General features: G+C 43.7%; 2 protein-coding genes across 5 annotated transcripts in view; one reads left to right on the top strand and one right to left on the bottom strand.

Moving 5' to 3' along the window:
* Positions 1-759: 759 nt before the first annotated feature.
* Positions 760-4688, top strand: LOC118359118 (lymphatic vessel endothelial hyaluronic acid receptor 1-like). The gene is made up of 5 exons (XM_035737378.2): positions 760-962; positions 1337-1514; positions 1622-1761; positions 3402-3717; positions 3966-4688. Exons 1-5 carry the CDS (start codon positions 875-877, stop codon positions 4198-4200), a joined length of 957 nt encoding a protein of 318 aa, XP_035593271.1. The 5' UTR covers positions 760-874; the 3' UTR covers positions 4201-4688.
* Positions 4689-4826: 138 nt separating this feature from the next.
* Positions 4827-14871, bottom strand: part of LOC118362365 (AMP deaminase 3-like) — a 15326-nt gene continuing 5281 nt past the window's right edge. For 3 of the 4 annotated variants that reach the window (XM_052481258.1, XM_052481267.1, XM_052481261.1), the window contains exons 2-15: positions 14807-14871; positions 14519-14705; positions 13977-14142; positions 13117-13336; positions 12906-13035; positions 12572-12766; positions 9072-9203; positions 8699-8862; positions 8426-8552; positions 8175-8338; positions 7672-7792; positions 6943-7116; positions 6732-6842; positions 4827-6386 (exon numbers count right to left, since the gene is read on the bottom strand). The exon at positions 14807-14871 is cut by the window's right edge and continues 158 nt beyond it. In XM_052481258.1, the coding sequence (XP_052337218.1) occupies positions 6207-6386; positions 6732-6842; positions 6943-7116; positions 7672-7792; positions 8175-8338; positions 8426-8552; positions 8699-8862; positions 9072-9203; positions 12572-12766; positions 12906-13035; positions 13117-13336; positions 13977-14142; positions 14519-14705; positions 14807-14871 (2136 nt within the window). In that variant the 3' untranslated portion in view covers positions 4827-6206. The remainder of the gene's footprint in view (positions 6387-6731; positions 6843-6942; positions 7117-7671; positions 7793-8174; positions 8339-8425; positions 8553-8698; positions 8863-9071; positions 9204-12571; positions 12767-12905; positions 13036-13116; positions 13337-13976; positions 14143-14518; positions 14706-14806) is intronic. The other variant, XM_052481260.1, reaches the window with a different exon arrangement.

Below are 14871 nucleotides of genomic sequence, written 5' to 3'. Positions count from 1 at the left end.
TTTGCTGGAAGTGGGATTTCGCTGTGTGTCAGAGTCATCAGAGGATGCCAGGGATCACGAGCTTGTTAATGACTGAGCAAATGGCAGAGGGAGGAAATCATTGTGTGAAGTGCCAAAGTCAATAAAAAAGGAACAATTTTCCCAACATCTATCTGTGCCAAACACTCCTCATGTACTCTCTCGAAAGAATACAACTTAAGGACTAGCTTGTTTGATTCATGCTTATTCTGCATCCATACGTTTTTTTAGGCAGACTCCCAATCTAACGTGCCTATCTATTAAAACAAATTTGACTGAGGTTCAATGTTTTAATGTTAGTTGTTTTAACAGAAGGGATCCTTGAGGTCAAATCAGAAATGATCATCTCAGAAATGTTTTCCTGAAGTTGGTAAAGGAGGCCGGAAGATCAGTTTCGGATGGAATCCTCCATCTGTCTTTTCAAGCATAATGTGTTATTACACAGTATTATGAGAAAGAGCTATTCATCTTATTCTCAATTAATTAACCTCTTAAAAAATATTACCACTACTTCAGCAGTTTATGCCACACTTCCGATGCTTCTGCACCATGTTATGTTAATGTCTTGCTACATTTATCTTATTCTTGGACCTGTTTGGATCCTAAAGTGCTCATACTGAATGAGCTGTACAACGTACTTCCTGCTTCCTGTTCCCGGTGGTTCCGTGACCTTTTCACCACCTCGTCTGACTGGTCATTTATACAACAGCTTTGTACACTTCATGAACCCACCCTTCTAATATGAAGAGAATCACCTCTCACTAACCCCTTCATTTGGCTCACAGACACACAGTGGAACACACAGTGGAACACATCGCAGTAGCTCCCAGTCCGGTGTCACTGACCATTGGTAACCATGATGCAGGTTTGGATCCTCTCACTACTGCTGCCTCTCACACTGTCATTCTCTGGTCTACTACACGTTGATCCTAGCAAAATCAATGGTAAGATGATTCTTTTTCTATTTATTATTTTTATACTGCATGTGTCTCAAAGCTCAAAGATGTTGCCTTCAAAATCAGTTCTCAAATATGCATTGTGCTTTTGGAGAAGAATTTTGAACATCATTTTGAAGTGATTTTGTTATCTTCATTAATGATTACTGATGAACGTTGATATAAAAAATATATTAAATAATACAAGGCATGCAAATGCATCAAATGCATTAAGTGATACTTTCAGAAGAAGAAAAAAATCATTAGTTTAAAATATTTTGACTTATTATTGGATTTTCAAATTGATAAACTTGACTAATTAGAAATCATTTTAAAACCAGCAAACATGCACATAAACTTCTCTTCAATTCCCTTAACACCAGCTTTCCCAGAGAGACAAATAGCTGGAGTGTTTCTGGTCAGCTACACAAATGACCTCAACCAGTTTACCTATGCCTTCAATGCCTCTGAGGCCAGGGAGGTGTGCTGGTATCTGGGTGTAACCATGGCCTCCAATTCCCAGGTTGAGGAGGCTCAGAGACTGGGCTTGGAAACATGCAGGTAAAATGGCTTTTGGATTCGATTCTTCTTTGTATGCTAGTGATCCTTTTCATAATAGATAACCTCTGAGAATAAATGAATCCAATTTAAATTGGCTGTGTCTCTAGGTTTGGGTGGATTGATGAACATTTTGCAGTGATCCCTCGTATTGAGGCCAGTAAAACCTGTGGTCAAAACCAGACCGGTGTCATCAAATGGAGAGCCTCTGTCACCAAACTTTTTGATGTGTTCTGCTTCAATGCTTCAGGTACAGTAAAGGATTTTAAAAAATCTTAATCTCACTGCAAATCAAATTGTATTATTCACATGCACCAAATAAAACACCTTACAGTGAAATGCTTACTTATGAGCCCCTAACCAACAATACAGTTTCAAAAAAATACAGCTAGGAATAGGAGATCAAAGTAACAAGTAATTAAAGTAAAATAACAATAGCGAGACTATATACAGGTGGGAACCGATACAGAGTCAATGTGCGGGGGTACCAGCTAGTTGAGGTAGTATGTACATGTATATAGAGTTATTAAAGTGACTATGCATAGGTGAGAACAGAGAGTAGCAGTGGTGAAAAGAGGGGGGGGGTGGGCAATGCAAATAGTCTGGGTAGCCATTTGATTAGATGTTCAGGAGTCTTATGGCTTGGGGGTAGAAGCTGTTTAGAAGCTAGTCTATGACTAGGGTGGCTGGAGTCTTTTTGACCATTTTTAGGGCCAACCTCTGACACTGCCTGGTATAGAGGTCCTGGATGGCAGGAAACTTGGCCCCAGTAATGTACTGGGCCGAACGCACTACCCTCTGTAGTGCCTTGCGGTGGGAGGCCGAGCAGTTGCCATACCAGGCAGTGATGCAACCAGTCAGGATGCTCTCAATGGTGCAGCTGTAGAACATTTAGGGGATCTGAGGACCCATGCCAAATCTTTTTTAGTCTCCTGAGGGGGAATACGTTTTGTCATGCCCTCTTCACGGCTGTCTTTGGTGTGCTTGGACCATGTTAGTTTGTTGGTGATGTGGACACCAAGGAACTTGAAGCTCTCAACCTGCTCCACTGCAGCCTCGTTGATGAGAATGGGGGTGTGCTCGGTCCTCCTTTTCCTGTAGTCCACAATCATCTCCTTTGTCTTGATCACTTTGAGGGAGAGGTTGTTGTCCTGGCACCACACAGCCAGGTCTCTGACCTCCTCGCTATAGGCTGTCTCGTCATTGTCGGTGATCAGGCCTATCACTGGTGTGTCATGGCAAATTTAATGATGGTGTTGGAGTCATGCCTGGCCGTGCAGTCATGAGTGAACAGGGAGTACAGGAGGGGACCGAGCACGCACCCCTGAGGGGCCCTCGTGTTGAGGATCAGCGTGGCGGATGTGTTGTTACCTACCCTTACCACCTGGGGGCAGCCTGTCAGGAAGTTCAGGATCCAGTTGCAGAGGGAGATGTCCCAGGGTCCTTAGCTTATTGATGAGCTTTGAGGGCACTATGGTGTTGAATGCTGAGCTCGTCTGGTAGGCTTGTGTCACTGGATCAATGGATCCAGTAGAGAAATGTTATGCTATGGTGATTCATGAATACATAGGCTAATTGCTCTGTGCCTTTCTGTTGACCCTAAACTCTGAGGTAATTGGGATTTTTTCAGAAAGTCAAATCACTTACTTTCCTTTCCTTTGTGAGACTAACAATTGTATGAACGTGAGAGGAAAAGGGAAAATTTGAGTGTGAAAAACATCCTACATTAACTTCCTGAACTGTCCCTGGGGTGGTGTGACCAAGTTTTAGGAATTGAGTGAAATTAAAATGTTTGGCAAACAGCTACTATGATGGTAATGCTGGATATCAATTTATTCATTTAATTGAATGTGAATGCATTGCTAACTTACTCTCATTTACTTACCACAGTGATACAATTGGAGGATACCACAGCTGATACCGCTTTGACCACGCCGAAGCAACAGGAGGGAGCACATCTCTCTCCTTCAGGAGCGGCCTCATCCCCCTCTACCTCCCTCTCTCCAGCCATCATTCATCTTGTCCCCTCCACACAGTCCGCCCGGCCCACCTCTCATTCTCGCTCCTCTGTTCTCTCTCTCAGTAGTTTTTCTGATAGCCCAGAGGTAGAGGTAGAACTACCCCAGTCCATGAGCAGCGCAATACTTATCACCTCGACCATTGTTCTTCTTCTGACCGCAATGGCCATTCTCTTGTACTTTAGAACGTAAGTGTTTTTTCCTACCTTTTCTTTGTAAAAGGGGAAAAGTAGATATGTAAGATCCCTTGAATTGAAAACCATTATTTAGATCGAGTTAATTCATTAAGCACAATTACTATAACATATACCCGTTGACATGGTCATGCATACGTTTGATTTATAGCAGAGGCAGAGTGAGTTTAGGGATGTAAGTTGATACTGTGTTAACTAATGTTCAGCCTGCACGTCACATTTTATTTTTCCTCTTTATAAAGGAACAATGGGCTCAAGACTATTCTCCCCTGCTGGGATGGGGAGCAGCAGAAAGAGTACATTGAGACAAAGGAATGTGCAGCACACACCTGTATGAAGGACACAAAGGAAGCCCAGACTGAGGCTGAAGTTAAGGCTGAGCCTGAGGAGGATGTGTGCAAAGAGACAGCCAATGACATCAGTGTAAACATCAGTGATGAGACCAATGCAGATTCAGCATCAGAGACAGAACCTTGATGCTTTAGATTTGGTAAGACCAAAGATAAGGTCTGGCTGCTTTTTTTAAAGTTATGTTCCTGCTTATGGAAGTTATGTTGTTTAGTAGTTTGTATAAAGTGTGCGTTAATGTTATTCAAATGCATTTATTTATAGCATGGGATGCCTTTCCAATGTTGCTTTAGAAGGTTATTCTATGTCTCCTTGTTTCTTGTTGTTCGTGTTCACAATAGATTGTTCTGGAGAGCGTCCTGTATTTTAACCACTAGATGGCGATGTCATCAAGGCAATTATTGCTGCAACGTGGATGAGTTGATTTTAGGACGAGTATAGTAGCTGAATTGAAAATGGTTTCATATTTTTTGCTCTACATATAATTGATTTTACGACTTCAGAAAAGGTTAGTCAGTATGCCAGGGCCACTGCTAACTACTGCATTTTAAATCATGTTTTTAAACTAATGCCAATCTCGAATTGATGCAATAAATTCAAACTTTTTGTATACCCTGCCTTGTAGTTACTTCTTAGCCTTTTTTGGAAATGCAGACTAATGCCATGAGATTTGGGTTAATGTTCTAATAAACAATGTATTCCATCATCTCACAGTTTTAAATTGCTGCATGACAACAACAAAAAAACGGAATTATCCAAGTTTAAATATCTTTATTGATAACAAAAGTAACATAATTAAAAACAGGCTATTTTACAGCATTCTGTCAACCATTAACGAGGAAGAGGTGAGAGAGCGTTGTAACATCTTTGGACATCTTGTATCTTATATGCTTTCTCATTTTTCTCTCTTGTCCAAACTTTCACAACTCAATTGACTCAATGTTGCTTTATAGACACAGCACAGTACGTTATAGATACAGTACATTCAAATGAAATATAGCATACTCTGACCAATATAAATGCCTGTTTTCATTCAAATTGAAACAAAACATTCACACAAATACTTCAAACAGATCTCATACAGAGCAAGTACAATGTTTTGTACCTACAGTGTCCCACAAATGACTTCAGTGTCCTCCTTGGAACCTACTGCATGACATCCTGTAAAAACAAGCACACATGGAAAGGGACAGTGGAAATGTACCAGACTTCATTCATCACAGCTAAAGCAGTGTTCCAGCTCCAGAGATTAACACTGTCAGGTTCTGTCAACAGCTGGGACCGCCCATCACTAAGGCATGATGCAGTGAGTGTTAGACATCAAAATAGAAGTGGCCAGTGTTTTTTCTCCCAGACATTGCACTTGAAACCACAAATATGTTGTAACATTACTGAACTGTGAGTAAGTGCTCTGCAGAGCCCTAGTGCAGAGGATGTTGCTGCACTGCAGAAGGAAACCCTTGTACTGTGGACCTACATCATTTAGACACTAAGATGTAGTTGGCTCCTACTGCTACCTCTCCAAACTATTTTTATACTGTTAAAGACATGCTCCGGAACTTTGGTGACTAATAAGTATTTATTAAACCTCCCGCTTTGGATGTGTCAATGTGTAGTTCATACATGCATAATCTACCTTACCTCAGTTATACATGAAATGCCTAGTTTTAAAGCAACTACTTTTCTGGAAGCTATGCTTGGCCTACATATTCCTCCATGTGGGCCAGCCACTTAGGATTCGAATTCAACCAATGAGCTTCAGCCTCTCGCCATATGAAACTAGCAAGATGCACATGATGCACCCACAGCAGAGCGAGAGAGAGAGAGCAATGGCATGGTGCATATATCTGCACATACAGTATGTGACATAGTACACCATTTTCAGGGGACCACTTTTGGCTCTTGAGCACCACTTTCAGAACCACTGGCAAAAAGTATACAAAAGTACTGGAGAATCTCTTTAACTGCAATGGCACCCCTTGTTATCTGCTTTCACAGTAGCACACATGCAGCCAGAGAAACAAGAGACACACTTATCCATTCAAACCATTGGGCTTTTTCTCCCATGAATGATGGAGATATCGTTGTGATGGTTGAGAGCTTACATGCATGGATTGAGTCCCATATTGTTGTGGTCACACTGGTTGTGTGCCAATGGCCGCTTCAGTCTTCACTGCATCCACTAGGAAGCTGAGCTCATTGCACAGGGTCTCGTGGCGGTAGGCCATGCGGATCTGAGCCACATTGGTCCGCCGAATGTCGTTCCCCTCAGGTCCATCCTTCAAGTAGTTGGCCCCAATAAAGTGCTTCTTCTCCTGCACAAAATGAGTTATACAGTATTACCAGAGATTGTATATAATGTAAGCTCCGTAGGTATAACCACTCCATTAGATGGGGGACAGTGGAAGGATATTTAATGTTATTTTGCATTCATGCTATTATACACTATAAAAAGGGTGCTATCTATAATGTAAAAGGGTTCATTGGCTGTCACCATAGGAGAAGTACCTTTTTTGGTTCCTGGTAGAACACTTTTGGGTTTCTACCTGGAACCAAAGAGTATTCTACCTGGAACAAAAAGGGTTCACCTGTGAGGACAGCGAAGAGCCCTTTTGGAACCCTTTTTCTAAAAGTGTAGATATCAGTGCCCAGAGCTCTACCTGGTGAGACAGGCCACTCTGCAGCACACTGTTCCTGGCAATCTCACACACATCACAGGTGCTGAGCTTCCACAGCTGGGCCGCAATGGCATACTCCTCCATCAGTGCCTCCTACAGACAGGACACACTGTCATCTGGTACTGTCCTACAATATAGCTATGGAACACTCAGCTGGAGCTGATTTGAGCTACTATTTTCTCCAACAGTTTACCTTGGTATAGTGGAACTGCATAGGATCATCTGTTGATAGAGACACGCACAGCCCCTTGTGTAGGAACTCCCTGAGAGGGTTTTTGGAATATTCCAGGAACAAGCTGTTATTGCTCAGAGGAGACATGGCAATGGGCACCTGGGCCAGGTAGTACAGGTACTGTAGGACAGGGCTCTGTGACAGAGAGAGACAGACACACTCAGTACATACACACAGACTCACACATACCTCGCTGTCACCTGCTCAGCGTACAGGGTCTCTGCTTACTGATCAGCAGACACGGTGGATGTTAAAACGTGTCAAAAGTTGAAAGCTAGCTCCTGTCCCTGTGGCTGGCTCGGTTATTTTCAGTGGCTGTATTTGCTTGGAGCAGGCCTGGTAGACAGGGCCTTTCCTTGTCTGTGTGCTGGTTAGGCCCACAGAAAGACAGGAAAATGAAGCAAACAGGAACACTGTTACTGTATTACAGTACAATGGCTTGCATTTATACAGCGTGCTTTCATGTGAGAATATTAGATAGCTTTGCATTTCTTTAGGGTCATCTCATGACATCCACTATTCATGTGAATAGCACCCACTGTATCACATGGGAGATCAGCATGAGAGTGCTCCATTCAAACATGCTGGGGTGTTGAGGAATTATATTAGTTCATTGATGGCAAATAAATGTGTGTAGGCTGTAATGTGTTGAGGACAGTTGATGCAGGATTCAGTCTAGTAGTAAAGGACCTTCTTGAGGTTGAGGCCGTGGGAGATGTTGTCAGCGGTGAGGAAAGCAGAGACCAGGTGGGTGATGGATCCAGCCTCCCCGCAGTGTGGACGGAACTGGAAGGTGCTCAAGCCCCGCTCTCTGGAAGAGACCCAGGGGAATATTCAGTGGTCATATTCACACACACACACACACACACACGCACGCACGCACGCACGCACGCACGCACGCACGCACGCACGCACGCACGCACGCACGCACACACACACACACACACACACACACACACACACACACACACACACACACACACACACACACACACACACACACACACACACACACACACACACACACACACACACACATTGCACATACACAAACAATGGGTGTAAAACCTACATTTCCCCTTAGCAGCATCAGCAGAAGGACAGTTGGAAGTCTATGTTTCTCTTGAATGAGATGTAATGGTTTGGGTCCATTACCAGAGGCCTGAGAGGGGCAGATATCAACAGGTACGTACTTCCTCAGATTGTTGAGCACCATGATGTTGGCGTACATGTGGAAGAGGTAGTAGCTGTAGGGAGGGTTTTCATCTGCTGTCCACTGCTCAGGCTTGGGGCTCTTGTAGGAGAACATGTGGTCACTGTGCTTGGACTCGTCATCCACACTGTCAAAGCCTGTCACCTGCACAGGAAGAGTAGGGGTTGAATGGTGAATGGTTGACACTATCAGGATCATTTTTGCAGGAATATCCAAATGAATCTTACTCACATATTTGAGAAATACATGTAGCTCCTTATGCTTCTGTGGATGGACTGTAGCCTCAAACAGAGGAAGGAATATGTTCTCCAACATCTTGGCAAAGTTAGTGATCAACTTCTTTGACTTGAAAATATCACTGAAAGAAGTGAAAGATTTTTAAGCATGACAAACATCTCACAAAAAGAGTATTATTGTTTATAGTAGCCATGTTACATACCTTCTCCAGTTGAAAGTGAAATGTAACTCTTTGCCTTCAGCGGTCACTCAGGCAGCAGCACTTACTAGATCCTGGGGACTTGGATGATCCACTGCATGTTGGTAGAGTGCACTTTGTGCTGGATGAACCACTTGGAGAGGCTGTCCCATTCCTCTGCAGAGCGTCCGTAGATGGACAGACGAGGCTCAGCATGCTGGTACTTACTCTCCTCTAGGTCATGGGACACTTCCTGTCAAGGGCAAGGCGTGGTAGAAAGTTCTCTCATCTCCAAACAAGACCATTATTCTGGGTCTCTGTCACCTCCCAGCCATCAGAGTAACACATCCTCAAATGTGTTGCTGCACATGTTGTTGTTGCAAAATAACAATAGCTTGTGCAACATAACATGTGTTATCAATTTCAGAGAATCAGGATGTTTTCTGTATGAATGAACTATACCTTGATAATGCGTGCAAAGTACTCTCCATCTATGAGGTTGTCTGTTTTCAGGTAGATTTCTCGGAGTTCACTGGCCCCCACTGGGTTGTACTTGGAGTTGAACTTATCGAATCTGTGAAAGGTTTGTCTGCCCTGTGGGGTGAGGCACACACACAGATCTAATATTAGCTTATGGATGGTGCTAACAGATCTCCAAAACTGAAATGTGTCTCTAGCTATAGATATAACTGAACAGCTATGGTTACACAATAAATATGTGTTTTATGGCATAACAGCTGTTCCTGTATAGTATGGATGATATACTCTTACAAAAAGACATGTCTAACAAGCAATGCCTGTTTTCACATGTTGAACTTAAATTTCACATGTGAAACCATATTTTCACATGTATTCAATTAAGAGTTCACAAGTCAACACCACGTTGTAATATGTGAGGAGAGTAACATGTTTTCACCTCACATGTATATTGCGGTTTCACTTGTGAAATTTCCAGTTGAAAATCAGATATGCAGTTTCACATGTGAAAATGCAAGTTCACGTGTGAAGTTCAATCATGTGAAAATCACATTTGCAGTTTCATTCGGTGCCTTCGGAAAGTATTCAGACCACTTGATTTTTCCAATATTTTGTTACGTTACAGCCTTATTCTAAAATGGATGAACTAAAATATTTAAAAAACCTCAACAATCTACACAGAATACCCCATAATGGCAAAGCAAAAACAGGTTTTTTTTTAAATTTTTGCAAAAAAGAAATTTTAAACACAAAAAATATTTACATATGTTTTCAGACCTTTTGCTATGAGACTCAAAGTTGAGCTCAGGTGCATCCTTTTTCCATTGATCATCCTTGAGATGTTTCTACAACTTGATTGGAGTCCACCTGTGGGAAATTCAATTGATTGGACATGATTTGGAAAGGCACACACCTGTCAATTTAAGGTCCCACAGTTGACAGTGGATGTCAGAGCAAAAACAAGCCATGGGGTCGAAGGAATTGTCCGTAGAGCTCTGAGGCAGGATTGTGTCGAGGCACAGTTCTGAGGAAGGGTACCAAAACATTTCTGCAGCATTGAAGGTCCCCAAGAACACAGTGGCCTCCATCATTCTTACATGGAAGTTTGGAACCACCAAGACTTCCAAGAGCTGGCCGCTCGCCCAAACTGAGCAATCGGGGGACAAAAGGCCTTGGTTAAGGAGGTGACCAAGAACCCGATGGTCACTCTGACAGAGCTCTAGAGTTCCTCTGTGGAGATGGGAGAACCTTCCAGAAGGACAACCATCTCTGCAGCACTCCACCAATCAGACCTTTATGGTAGAGTGGCCAGACAGAAGCCACTCCTCAGTAAAAGGCTTGGAGTTTTCCAAAAGGCACTTAAAGACTCTCAGACCATGAGAAACAAAATTCTCTGGTCTGATGAAACCAAGATTGAACTCTTTGGCCTGAATGCCAAGCGTCACGTCTGGAGGAAACCAGGCACCGCTCATCACATGGCCAATACCAATACCTACGGTGATGCATGGTGGTGGCAGCATCATGCTGTGGGGATGTTTTTCAGTGGCAGTGACTGGTAGACGAGTCAGGCTTGAAGAAAGGTGAACGGAGCAAAGTATAGAGAGATCCTTGATGAAAACCTGCTCCAGAGCGCTCTGGACCTCAGTCTGGGGCGAGTGTTCACCTTCCAACAGAGTCTAAGCACACAGCCAAGACAACGCAGTAGTGGCTTCGGGACAAGTCTCTGAATGTCCTTGAGTGGCCCAGCCAGAGCCCAGACTTGAACACCATAGAACATCTCTGGAGAGACTTGCCCCGAAGCCACTCCTGCGTTGTCTTGGCTGTGTGCTTAGGGTCGTTGTCCTCCCCATCCAACCTGACAGAGCTTGAGAGGATCAGCAGAAAAGAATGGGAGAAACTCCCCAAATACAGGTGTGCCAAGCTTGTAGTGTCTTACCAAGAAGACTCAATACTGTAATTGCTGCCAAAGGTGCTTCAACAAAGTACTAAGTAAAGGGTCTGAATACTTATGTAAATGTGATATTTCATATTTACGTAAGTCCATGTTTTTGGTTTGTCATTATGGGGTATTGTGTGTAGATTGATGAGGGAATCCCACAGGGATCTGGCCAATGTTGACTCCAATGCTTCCCACAGTCGGCTGGATGTCCTTTGGGTGGTTGATCAGTCTTCATACACACGGGACACTGTTGAGCGTGAAAAACCTAGCAGTTCTTGACACAAACCAGTGCGCCTGGCACCTACGACCATACCCCGTTCAAAGTCACTTAAATATTTTTTCTTGCTCTTTCACCCTCTGAATAGCACACATACTGTACACAATCAATGTCTCAATTGTCACAAGGCTTAAAAATGATTCTTTAACCTGTCTCCTCCCCTTCATCTACACTGAAGTGGATTTAACAAATGACATCAATAAGGGATCATAGATTTCACCTGGATTCACCTGGTCAGTCTATGTCATGGAAAGAGTAGGTGTTCCTAATATCTTGTACACTCAGTGTAGGTTATTAAAGGGGCAATCCTTAGTGACCACATCCATTTTTGGACTTATAAATTAATGATATTTACCAATTGATTCTTGAAGAATATAAAATATTTTGCCTCATGACCGCCGAGTGCTGAAGTGCGTAGTGCTTAAAAATCGCCTGTCCTCGGTTGCAACACTCCAGAGTTCGTCTGTCCTTGGTTACTACTACCGAGTTCCAAACTGCCTCTGAAAACAACGTCAGCACAAGAACTGTTCATCGGGAGCTTCATGTAATGGGTTTCCATGGCAGAGCAGCCGCACACAAGCCTAAGATCACCATGCGCAATGTAAAGCGTTGGCTGGAGTTGTGTATAGTTCGCCGCCATTGGACTCTGGAGCAGTGGAAATTAGATCTCTGGAGTGATGAATCACATTTCACCATCCACCGTCTGGTGGACGAATCTGGGTTTGGCAGATGCCAGGAGAATGCTACCTGCCTCAATGCATAGTGCCAACTGTAAAGTTTGGTGGAGGAGGAATAATGGTCTGGGTCTGTTTTTCATGGTTCGGGCTAGGCCCCTTAGTTCCAGTGAAGGGAAAGCTTAATGGTATGATATACAATGACATTGTAGACGATTCAATATTCCAACATCTAGTGGAAGCCTTCCCAGAAGAGTGGATTACTGCCCATGATTTTGGAATGAGATGTTCGACGAGCAAGTGTTCACATACTTTTGGTCATGCAGTGTATCATGGATGGACAGTCCTTGCATCCATAGCGTAGTGTAGGGATTTGAGAGTGGTTGCATTTCTCCAGCCCCAAACCGTAGCTTTTTACTGAAACGATGGTGGAGTAATAGTGTTATATATTTTCACGAGGGAAAAATACATGGAAAATAAGATGTGGAACTTCCCACGTGTCTGAAAACTATGTTAATCCCCATGATTTTTTCATTTGTTTTTCTTTGTAAGGGATGATGTCAGGCGAAATAGATAGAGAGAGGGAGGGTCTTACAGCGTGTACATCCAGGGAGTCCACAGTGAGGTCATAGGGGTCCATGTTGAGGTGTTCAAACACCTCTCTGAGGGTCAGCTTCCGCCCGCCCTTCTCCAGCACCACACGGTCTGCCTCCGTCTTGTAGGTGGTCTGGATGAAGTTCAGAAGGTGCTTCTGGGACATGCAGGCGGCTGCATGGATGTGTGTGTCCACCTGGGGAAAGAGAGACGTCACAGTTTGATTGTGGCTTTTTATCACAAAGCCTCTGGGAAAGTAGCCACATCAGATCTAAACGGTGGACTTTCACTTCACATTATAAATGTAGCTTTCACCTTCAAGTGTTGGAACTTGCCTTTCTGACATTGTAGAAGTCTCTGTGTGGAACACCCTTCAGTTCCTTTAGCTCAGCCATCTCATTGAGCATTTCATGCAGGTAGAACTTTGAGCCCAGGAAGTTCAGGCGTCTGTGACAATAGGTCTTCCTGTAAAGCACGTTAGTTATGCAGAGACAAAAATAAAGCTCCATTACACAGTGGTGAGTTCAGGAAGTGGTGGTCACTCACGTGGGTCCATCAATGATCATGGCCAGCACATGGCTGAGGTCTATGGCAAAGGTCTCCAGGTCAGGGTAGGGCAGGCTGCGGGGCCTGTTCTGACTTAAAGCCTCTGCGTTCTCATACACATACACTATGCCATCTTTTGTCTGCAGCTCATAGCTCAGGTTGTCTGGGATATTCTCAATGCTGTACGGGTCCTCCACCTCCCTGGGGCAAGGGCAGACATCTGTGGGGAGACCAGTATGACTGACATAGACTCTAATACAATGGACTCTACTTGTACAGGACGTTAAGAACACATTATGGACATATAGTTAATTTATGGGCACTGTTTGAGTATACACTGAGTGTACAAAACATTTTGAACACCTGCTCTTTCCATGACATAAACTAACAGGTGAATCCAGGTGAAATCTATGATCCCTTATTGATGTCACTTGTTAAATCCACATCAATCAATGTAGATGAAGGGAAGGAGATAAGTTAAAGAAAGATTTTTAAGCCTTGAAACAATTGAGACATGGATTGTGTATGTGTGGTGAATGGGCAAGACAAAATGTTTAAGTGTCTATGAACGGGGTATGGTCATAGGTGACAGGCGCACCGGTTTGTGTCAAGAACTGCAACGATGCTTGGTTTTTCACACTCAACAGTTTCCTGTGTGCATCACCACCCAAGGGACATCTAGCCAACTTGTCACAACTGTAGGAATTATTGGAGTCAACATGGGCCAGCAGCCCTGTGGAACACTTTCAACACCTTGTGGAGCCCATGCCCCGACGAATTGAGGCTGTTCTGAGGGCAAAAGGGGGGTGCAACTCAATATTAGGAATGTGTTCTGAATGTTTTGTACACTCAGTGTATACCTGGTAGAACCTCGTCCTCTTCCTTCCACGTCTGGTTCTCAGCGCTGCGGAGGAACTGAGCGACGGTCCGGGGAAAGCGATGGTAGGCCAGTCTGGAGTACTTCTCCCTAATGAACAGGGCTTTCATCAGGGTTTTTGCTGCCTGTTCATAGTCCTCTACTGTGATCTGGGGAGAGGAGAGAGCTGTCATTACTAGTCTTATCACATGGCTTTCCATTTCATCCTGTGGACTCTCTACACACAAGATTATTGTTAACCACCTGGGGATTTAAAGTCATACCAAAATACCACTTTTATTGTTTAAATTGTTTATCTAACTTTTATTTTGACAGGGAGTCATGCTGAGTCCAAGTTCTTTTTTTACAGACGAAACAAAAACAAATATACACTATACACATCAATATACACATCAGTATTCACATCAATACACGAAAAGCAAAACACAATCATTACTGTCCCATTTCATTGCAACTCTTCCAGTATGCAGTGAAATACTGTATGAGTTGAGTATGAACTGTATGCCACCTGCTTGGAGAACTTACACCAGCGCAGTAGTCTCCACTGATGGTGACCCTCTGGTACTCGGGGCAGTTCTCTGGAAGTGAGGAGCAGGTGGAGGAGGGTGAGAGGAATGGGGTCACCACAGAACGGGCCCACTCTGCAGTCACAGGGATCTGCAGGCCCTGCAAGGACGCTGACTGCGAACGGATCATCTTGAAACTCTTCTTCCTGGAAAACAAACATTCTTATAAATACTTAACACTCCAGTACTTAACTGATCAGCTAGTTTAGATTCAATGAGGTCCTGTGTTGTTGAGAGCCAGACTCACCTCTTGGCACTCTCTTCTGAATGCTGCTCTGCCAGCTCTTTGAGCAGCTCCCTCTCCTTGGCCTG

This window comes from Oncorhynchus keta, chromosome 2 (assembly GCF_023373465.1).
Source record: "Oncorhynchus keta strain PuntledgeMale-10-30-2019 chromosome 2, Oket_V2, whole genome shotgun sequence".
Taxonomy (NCBI): domain Eukaryota; kingdom Metazoa; phylum Chordata; class Actinopteri; order Salmoniformes; family Salmonidae; genus Oncorhynchus; species Oncorhynchus keta.
The sequence above is the reverse complement of the archived record's forward strand: the minus strand, read 5'-3'. Positions and strand labels throughout refer to the sequence as shown.

Bases quoted from the DNA above. Each gene is read 5' to 3' on its own strand.
- LOC118359118 (XM_035737378.2), top strand. From the start codon at position 875: ATGATGCAGGTTTGGATCCTCTCACTACTGCTGCCTCTCACACTGTCA. The intron at 963-1,336 runs GTAAGATGATTC...CCTTAACACCAG, and splicing joins TGATCCTAGCAAAATCAATG to CTTTCCCAGAGAGACAAATA. The intron at 1,515-1,621 runs GTAAAATGGCTT...CTGTGTCTCTAG, and splicing joins CTGGGCTTGGAAACATGCAG to GTTTGGGTGGATTGATGAAC.